Consider the following 10,000-nt stretch of genomic DNA (forward strand, 5'->3'; position numbering starts at 1 on the left):
AAGCTGGAGAAGCGAGAGAAGGAGTGGTTGTCGCAGAGAAGAAGCCAGTCGTGGAGAGTTGCAGTCGCCGGGCGAGGAGAGCCAGTCGTATGTGTCGAAGCTGGAGAAACGAGAGAAGGAGTGGTCGTCGCTAAGAAGCAGCCAGTCGTGGAGAGTCGTCGTCGCGGGTAGGGGAGACAGTCGGAGGCGCTTAGGACGATGGTCGACGGGACAGCGGCAGAGCTTGGTGATCTGGGCGAACGGCCCTGAAGGCGGTCGAGCGACATCGCTGAGATGGTGGATGGGTCACAACGAACATCAACTCTAAAAGACCAAGGACCCGTTCACTCCTCCAAAAGCATCGCCGGCCAGGCCCGACCAAAGGCTGCGACGAAGCCGGACCATCGAGAAGAACCAAGCAGCCGCTCCAGCCGCTCGCACAGCTGCTTAAGCCGCCCGGCCGCTCAAGCGACTGGCGCGTTGCGACACGAGGGCCAGGCAGAGACACCACGGGTCGCAGACATGAAGGCCTTCGAGCCGTCACCCGGGGCGGCCAGGTAACCTGCATGGCCTCTCACGAGCCTTCAGTCATCCAGGCTCCGGGTTCGAATAAAGGCACACGGGCCCGTTTCTTTTCTGAGTTTTTGTATGAAAGTCTGTTCTGTGGCACCTTGTCTTTGTAAGTAGAAATAATGATTAAGTGCATGCCTGTACATAAATGAATATTCATCGGCTGTGGGCTTTTCTCGTGTCATGTCCCCTCCCCCCATTGATTGCTTGTCTAAAAATAAATGCCCCATTGTTTGAATGTAAACCTGCTCGTTGCGTCCATTTCCTCCCATTGACTTCCACAGCGCACTCGGGGAAATTAGCAGGCTGTTAAAGCCAATAAAAGTGGTTAATTGGTCTGACGGACCTTGGTGATCTCCGCTCGGGTCACGCACGGTGCGGGCATGGTAACGGCTCGCCCCGCTCAAGGTCCGTTGAGGTATAAATTCTCGGTACTTCTGTCTGCGTGGATAATTAGGTATATCGAGATTCGGCGATTAACCCTGTACCGTGTGGACAGAATATTGACAGTTTATGGTGTGTTAAGGCACCTGTAGCAGGTTTCCGGAGTTGTCCGGAAGCTACGACTGAATTCCGGTTTTCGGCGGACACGCGACTGCGGTTGGGCCGTAAGCGGTCGTGCGTGGGTGTCGAACCGGCGGAATTTGTAACAATATCATGAAGGTTTTTCTATTTTGAAATATTTACAATAAGCTTATCTGTATGAAATAGCAATGGCTTTCTCTAATTATCACAAAGACCATTTGATCAAGCACTCCCATAGTCTGACTTTCTCTCATGGAAAAAGTGTTTGTAATGACAGTACATAACTAGAGTAGTTCTTGGTAGAGTGCATACCTCGACCTGGCTGAATAGGTTATGTTTTGTGTCCCACTGATAGGCCGGATCTGGATCCGCACCTGAGCCAAAATCTAATCGGCTTGTTCTTGTCACCTACCCATCTCATCTACCAAGTAGCAAGTTTCCACAATTTTTTGAGATGTCTTGCTATATGTTGTTTTTTCCCAATCTCTCAATGGGGAAGAATCAGGTTTTTTTTAATTCTGCTATCCAGATCCAGATCCTCACCAAAATAGAATCAATTCATCCTTGTCACACACCCAACTTATCCACCAAATATCGTCAGAATCCGTCCATTACTTTTTGAGATATCCTACTCACAGACAAGCAAACAAACAAACAAGAAAGATGTCGTCCATCGCACGATGCTTGTAAAATCCAAATAAACAATATGCTTCCAGGTTTTGTTTAGTGAACCAGCTCAGTAACCCAATATGCAAATTATGTTCCTGTATGCTGTACATTGCAAGAAGATTATAGATGGTTATGTGATGTGCGTCTAAAGGGGTCTAAAGAGTATACAGGTCTAAAGGGTCGAAGGTGTCCAAGTCGTCCAAATGGTCTATGAGGGTGTTAAGGAGTATAAATGTCTAAAGGGTATTTTGCAATGGTAATTAGGGTCTAAAGGGATCGAATGGGTCTAAAGGTCTAAGCATCAAGGGTTCGAAGCGGTTTAAAGGGTGTAAATGTCTTCAGGAGTCTAAGAGGTCTGAAAGGTCTTAAATGGCCTTAGGTGTCTAGAGGGTCTAAGGGATCTTTAGAGTTTAGGGTGTCTTAAAGGGTCTTCAAGGGTTCTCAAGGGTGTAAGGGGTCTATAGAACTCTAAAGTGTCCAAAGAGGGTCTTATAGGTCTCCAGGTCTTAAAAGTCAAAGGGTCAAGGGGTCTAAAGTTGGAAAGGTCTTCAGGAGTCTCAGGGGTCTAAAGGGTCTTAAAGATCAAAAAGGGTCTTAAGGGGTCCAAAATGTCTAAAGTATCAAAATAGGGTCAAGCGGCCTAAAATGGTCCAAAAAGGGGTTGAAAAGGTCTAAGACTCGAAGTAATCTAAAAGGTGGAAGGACTCTAAAGGTTTACATGTCAAAAAGGTATGTTCCAATAGTTTGTAATTAATAGATGCAATTAATAGACATGGTCAAGGTCCAATAATAAGTAATTGACAGACCTACTAACATTCAAATAGCACGTACTTAATGGACATACTCACACAGGTCGACCAAGACATCACCTCGACGAGGATTCATCGTCACCCATGTTTTTCAGTTTTATATACGGTTTAAAATTTTTTTTTTCATTCAATCCAATGTGGCTGCCAGACCACATGACCTACCAATTATTTCTGAACACCTCTGAATCCCTAAGGCTTCGGGAACATGTGGGTGAAGTTTCCCCTCGATATGTGAAGCCGTTTTGGAGGACGAATCTTAAAGGTTCATTCTTTTTTTTTTAAAATCATTGCTGCCAAACTATGTGACCTATGACATCAAAGGTGAACTTTTTGTTCCTCATGGATTGGCGATCATACCTGTGAAGTTTCTCCTCGATCTGTTCAGTCGTTTCAGAGAAGAAGATTTTTGAAGGTTAAAAAAACAAAACAACAACAACATGCCTGCCGAACCACGTGACCGATGAAGTCATCAATTTTTTTTTTCTGTTGACCAATTTATCCTGAGATGACCCACAAAAATTTTCATGCTGATTGAATGTAGTGTTCAACGTATGCAATTATGATGTCATAACGAATCCACCTATGATATCAAAAAAAAAATCACATTTTAGAAATCCCACTGAAGTTGTTGACCTTTGGCCGATGTCGAACTTTTGGACTATGTTGACCTCCAAAATAATTGGTTGAATTCACTGACCTGATGTGAAAATTCTCTTCAAATATCAATTCAATCGGATCAAAAATTGATGATTTTAGAAACTTAACAAAGTTGTTGACCTTTGGCTTATGTTTGTTGACCTTTTGATCTTTTGACCTTAAAATCAGAGGGCTTCTTGCTTATGACAAACTGTACCATTTCGTGAAGTTTCCTGAAGATCGCTTTGAAATTGTGACCTGTCGGCGACTGACGTACAGATAAGCAAACAGACATAAACAAGCAGAATCACAGACCAACCAATATATTCATGTCCACCAAAGAATGTTGCTCCATGTGACGCCAAGTTTGACGTCCATCCGAGAGACGGCACAACCATTGATTAATCAATTACCCTGCCTGTGAAACACCAGGATGGCAGTTTTATAGCTTGGTCGGTATTCAAACCCAGACTAGACAGTACACCTCTAGGGCCTAGGCCATATCGTCAGCCGTGGCCAGTGTGGAACCGAGTCCCCGGTGTGGAACCGAGTCCCCGGTGTGGAACCGAGTCCCCGGTGTGGAACCGAGTCCCCAGTGTCAACACCTTTTCAGATGGAGAACTGCAGGAGTCGTGGAAATTGCATTCTGACAAAAAGCCAGCAAGAGTCAACAAAACAATGAACTTACATCACAATGAGCAGCCTTTCCCCCCAATGGGTAAAGTACCTCGGTGTGAAGCCAATCTCGCCATATGGTTCGTGCTGTTCCATCTGGACATCTTAGCTTCTAAACGGTTCAAAGCTGACAAGATCCGGGAAAAGCAAAATTACTGCTGAGATATTTACAGTGAGGTAGCTTGTGTGTCTCCTGGTAACAGCTGCACGGATTGGGCTGATAGGATGGCCCATTGGTACGCTCACTCGCCTCGAAGCTGTATCGCCTGGGTTTGAATCCAGACCCAGCTACAAACTGTCATCCCAGTGTTTCACGGGCAGAGTGATTCATCAATGTGTGTGCCGTTCATCGGATGGACGTTAAACGGACGTCCCGTCTGCTGGCATTCCTTGGTGGACGTTAAAGATCCCACGGTCTCCTTCATAAAGAGTTGGTGAGCTATCACCGGCACCCTGAACAAATTCCAAATTCCTGCCCAAACCAGCAGAGGGCATTACATCAGCGACGCAGCCGTGCTCTCAAGCCAATGATGCCACCCCACAGCCTTGCACTGCACACAAAGAAAAATAATAATAATAAGAAGCTACCCAAATGAAAGTCAAAAAAAAATCTCCGTGAGTTTTGTAAACGTACATCATGCCATTGATTATAGGAAAACACATGACGATCACCATGAGGTGTAAAAAAAAAACCCAAAACTCCAAGGCAATTGTTCATCCATTTGCAGCCGAGTGGACATTTCCAAGGAGACACCAAGATCACAGCCTTGATGCCTACGTCGTTTGTCTATAAAACATGAAGCTCTCCGATTCAGGATAAAGGATGATGCAAACCTGCTCATACATAAATGGTACGGTATTCATAGTGGAGAAACATCATCAGCAACTCATTTGATATCACCATCAGATGTATAGGACTTCGGTCGTCCTTGGCCGTCACACCCGAATGAATGTCCAAAGCCTTATTGAGAAAAATTGGACCAGATGATCTCTGGGGCATCTCCTTCAACCCCCGACTCGATAATGTTTCACTCCATATTCTTCTTTAAAAACGTTCTCTATGGTTCTATATGGGATATCTATCAACATCAAACACTCATCTTGTGGAGTGGACAACATTATTAGTCATCTAAAACTATAAACCACAAACACATACTCTGCACTCTCAGTTGCTGGAGTTTGTTTTTTCTGACTTCAAACTCCTTGTCCCAAAGTTTTCTTGGGTCATGGAGTAGATCGTCGAAATGTGAGCAAACGAGGTCCACACAACGAATCCGACCCTTCTCAATGCCAAGCATCGTGAAGCTGCAGAACCATCAAAATCTTTGGGCAGGAGGCAAAAGCTCTCTGCGAGGGTAAGAAAAACTTACCGATCAATCAATTGCATCTCTCATCTCCTCCAGGGAGACAGATCCACAGTACAGATGCTCTGTGACTGTGAAACGGTGTCAGGAATATGCATACCTGCTGTACAATCAGGTAGAGTGGACAATCGATGAAATAATCTCCGTTAAAAAACAATCTTCAGGAATAAGACAACTCAATGGCTTGTGGAGGCAAACTCAAGAACGGGCAGGCTGTAAATGAGGCTGCGAAGTGAACCGAAAAACAAGATGATCCGAGAACAGAACGCACATCGTTCATCATTGGTGTGGCTGATTGGAAACGTAAGTGGAGATAAATACAGAACGAAACCAAGTCGGCGGTGCGAATCCGAGTCGGCGGTGCGAAACCGAGTCGGAGGTGCGAAACTGAGTCGGCGGTGCGAAACCGAGTCGGAGGTGCGAAACCGAGTCGGCAGTGCAAATCCGAGGGGGCAGTGTGAATCTGAGTCGGCAGTGCAAATCCGAGTGGGCAGTGTGAATCTGAGTGGGCAGTGCGAATCCGAGTCGGCAGGCGAAACTGACTGGGCAGTGCGAATCCGAGTCGGCAGTGCGAATCGGAGTTGGCAGTGCGAAACAGAGTCGGCAGTGCGAAGCCGAGTCGGGAATACGAAGCCGAGTCGGCAGGGCAAAACCGAGTCGGCAGTGCGAAACCGAGTCGGATGTGCGAAACCGAGTCGGCAGTGTGAAACAGATTCGGCAGGGCAAAACCGAGTGGGCAGTGTGAATCTGAGTGGGCAGTGCGAATCCGAGTCGGCAGGCGAAACTGACTGGGCAGTGCGAATCCGAGTCGGCAGTGCGAATCGGAGTTGGCAGTGCGAAACCAAGTCGGCAGTGCGAAACAGAGTCGGCAGTGCGAAGCCGAGTCGGGAATACGAAGCCGAGTCGGCAGGGCAAAACCGAGTCGGCAGTGCGAAACCGAGTCGGATGTGCGAAACCGAGTCGGCAGTGTGAAACAGATTCGGCAGGTGTTGAATGTAGTATTGTTACGAATTTGGAAGCCTTGTGCACACGAACAGACAGCCGTCCCCGGAGCTTAGTTATTTCGATAAGTATGTGTTTCTCGTTAGAATCCATCCCCTGTGTCTAAAGGGAATTAAGTGTACGTGCGCTGTGAAGTTGTTTGATAGATAGGATTTTTACATCACCTTCACCGACAACAGCACCTTTGCTCCATCCTGACGCCATAACGCTCGCGGTGGGTGGACTTCAAAAGGGCCTGGTCTCTCGCTCGCCCAATCAGGGACATGCGAGCGAGTACTCCGGCGGTCGGTTAATGAGCAGAACCCACGCAGGACAATATTCCTCTTCCTGTTTGAGGGGTGGTCCACTGTGACGCCCCAACACGCCCCCTGACCAATCACGGGGACGACTGATTTCCCCCAGCGAATGAGGGGCGTGATGAAGTGAGACACGCCCCCCCGACCCCGAGGGGGGGGGAGAAGAAATGGACGGACGGCGCAGTGATCGAGTCAGTCTACGCTGTTTCTTCTGGTCTCGTCCTGTCGCGGTTCTTCTGGTCTCGTCCTGCCGCTGAGTCTGCGCTGGTCTCATATTGCCACTGAGTCTATGCTGGTTTCATCTTGCCGCTGAGTTTACGCTGGCCTCGTCTTGCCGCTGGCGCTGGTCTGGCTGCCCTGGTCTGTCTTTTGGCGACCGGAGCTCCGGGAAGGGGTGGACGTCCAGTCGCACGCTCGCGGCCAGGTAGCCAGCCGTCCTGACTCCCAGCCGAACTATCCTCCACGGCTGGAGAGCCGGATAAAGACCATTTGGGTCCGTTTCTCTTGGGTGTGCGTCTGTGTGTGGGCCCGTCTATAAGTAAGAATTGCTAAGTGCTTTTTGCTGTTCATGATTGCATTGCTTAGTCGGTTTAACACTGCCCTTTATGTGTCCCCCCCCCCCCTATTGTAAATGAATATCAATTTGTTGAATGTTTTTGCTCGTTTCTGTCCTTTCCTTCATTGGCTTAGCAGAATTAAATGGCTTAGCTTAGCGTGTTGGGAGAATTAAAAAGGCCGTTGCTGCAGTAGTTGTGCCTTTGGACCAACAGGACCTCGGTAACTGTCCGCTCGGGTTACGCACGGGTCGAGCACGGTTACGGCTCGTCCCGTTCGAGCTCCCTCGAGGGTGTGGATTCCTCAGTAGCTCGTCACGTGGGTCTCCAGGTATTTTGAAGATTGGCAAATAACCCTGTCCCACGTGACTGAATTATCGACGATTCACGGTCCTGTAAAGGACCCGTACCTTCGGAGTTATCCGAGGGTAACGATCTGAATTCCTGGTGTTCAGTGGAGTCGACTCTGCTGCTCCAACTAGCGGTCGTGCTCGCAGCAGATACCCGGCCCACAACAATATTTTTAAGAGTATGGAGTTCAGAAATTGCTGTCCAAATGGATGTTTCTTAATTACGAGATTTGTAATTACCCTCATTTGTTGCAGTTAAATGTTTAACAATATTTACAAGAGGAAATCTGAGTCTCTATCAATTGATATGAGTATCTGACTCCGATTATTGGGAAAGGTGGGAGGGGGATCTATTTCTTTCAAAATGGCTGCTGTGTTTGAAAAATATTGCTGTAAGCCCTTGTGCACTCTCCTCAGTCCATCTGTGTGGGTCTCCTGTTAACTGAGCACGCTGCATGACTTGCAGGGTCCCTGGCGGAGGGCATGTGTGAGGTTGTACACCTGGCACGAGAGGGGACGCTGACTACGCGGGAGACGGCCACGCGGGTGCACTCGGTGGCACGACAGACCGCGCGTTGCGCGTGTCGTCGTGGACAGATCGCCGGGACCAGCCATGGCAGGCCCGCCTGTGTGAACGGTATGGCGGGTTCTCATGGAAGTCATTAAACATCAACCTCATTGCTTAGGAAATCATGCTCATGAGTTCCAACGACCCCCAACATCTCGATCCAATATTAGTGGCAAAAAATAAAGTCTCGGTCAGTGATGGACTCAACTTTCTACATATAAAAGGTGCCGTGCATGCGTCCGTGTGTGTGTGTGTGTGTGTGTGTGTGTGTGTGTGTGTGTGTGTGTGTGTGTGTGTGTGTGTGTGTGTGTGTGTGTGTGTGTGTGTGTGTGTGTGTGTGTGTGTGTGTGCCGTGTTCCACCCTTTGGTTAGACAGTTCACCTGACTGCTCACAATTGCTATATTTCGCCCTTCAAGATAATTTAGAATTACCCTTTACAACTTCAGAAATTAACCCTTTCGAACCCTTTTCTCAAGCAGCGCTTTTACCGCAGAGGTTACGCACATTTACTGTTTTTCCGAATATTTTCTCTTAAAATTGTGATGGGTTTCTGTGAAGTCGGTGAAAGGATGATGGAGTAACAGAAAGTGTTAAATATTCTGTTGTTTTGACGTGGGAATGTCTGTTTACTTTTTTCAGTGGGTTGAAGGTGAGAGTAAAGATTGGACGTCTTTGGAAGGGGGAGGTTGAGGCTTTGGGGTTTGGAAAGGAAGAGCAAAGATGGGATAGAGTTGGGAGCAGGAGGTTGAAGCTTTTTTATTGAGGAGTTGTCAGAGTTGCACGTGCAAATTTCCTCATTGTAAAACGTGTGTGTGTGTGTGTGTGTGTGTGTGTGTGTTCGTGTGTGTGACTGTAGGGGGCGGGGGGTGGGGTGACACAATCACCCAAAAGTAACGTGCTCGTCCTTTCTAATTTTGCCTTCTCTCTGCTTTACAACATTCGATTTTGATTTAATCAATCTCTTTTTTAATACCTAGGTGGTGCAGTGGGCCAAGGATTGTTGCATTGCACCCGCAGGTGTGGTTCAGATTACCACCGCTACTCAGTGGAAATTTCACAATTACAACGATGAAGTGACGAGTCTGACGACCCATTGAGGATTGGTTCTCACCTCCAAAACGTTCACTCATCATGTGCACCCTGACCCTCTGTCAATAGTATGGGCCCAACCAGCACCGCTCAATGTCTCAGTGGTAATATATCGATCTAACCGGTTACTGGTTTCACCTCCATGAAGTATCTAATCTTTTTTGTGTCCACCTGTTATTAGAGTGACATCCAGCGAGACTGCTCAATCAAAACCCATTGAAGAGTGCACCTCTTTATTCTTCCACCTCCTTTTGGTATTGCACCCTCTGCCCTCTCTTGGCTCTGTCCCTCCCAAGTTTATCCAGGGCACACATTGTCTGCCAGTAAGTTTCCTTCTCATTAAACTCCCAAAATCCAGACTCGCTGCTCACCTCCACTCATTGGTTCCTCTTTTTTCACCTGTGGAACCAACTTCCCCAGTCCGTTCAGTCCCATTCTTCTTTCCATGGCTTCAAGACGGCTGTTCACCACTATCTCAGGTCGTCCCCCATCCATATTCATGATCCCTTCTTCCCCAAATAACCCCATTCCCAAGCGGTTCTCCTTTCCAAGTTATTGTGGCTCCCCCACCCCTGCCATTCTCCCTCGCCTCTTTTCATTGTTCGCTGTTAATTGGTTTGTTCCTTTTCTGTTTCATCCCTGCTTCTCCCTTCCTCTTCTTGCTGTGTTTCATTCAGCTTGTTCATCCTCATGTGTCCTTCTCCCGCTCCCCTTGATCTCACTCTCACTCTCACTTCCAATCTGCTGTTGGTGTTTCCCCTTTTCCATTTTGTTTTCTTCCATTCTGCTCTCGTTCTTCCATGAGCCTCAACCATGCCTACAAAAAGAGTAACGGTCACTAGCAAGTACGATTGGTGTACAGATTAGTGTGATTTGTAAAATAGCTCAAGTGACCGATTTGTAACTGACAATG

General features: G+C 47.5%; 1 protein-coding gene across 1 annotated transcript in view; it reads left to right on the forward strand.

The window, feature by feature from the left end:
• The window catches only part of LOC147014845 (chemokine-like protein TAFA-5), a 57,679-nt gene that overhangs the window by 15,242 nt on the left and 32,437 nt on the right, over window positions 1-10,000 (forward strand). Inside the window, exon 2 of the mRNA XM_085853227.1 lies at window positions 7,896-8,066. Coding sequence (XP_085709353.1) covers window positions 7,896-8,066 — 171 coding nt within the window. The remainder of the gene's footprint in view (window positions 1-7,895; window positions 8,067-10,000) is intronic.

Source organism: Eptatretus burgeri, chromosome 13, assembly GCF_056783735.1.
Source record: "Eptatretus burgeri isolate ZD-2024b chromosome 13, Ebu_testis_v1, whole genome shotgun sequence".
Classification (NCBI taxonomy): domain Eukaryota; kingdom Metazoa; phylum Chordata; class Myxini; order Myxiniformes; family Myxinidae; genus Eptatretus; species Eptatretus burgeri.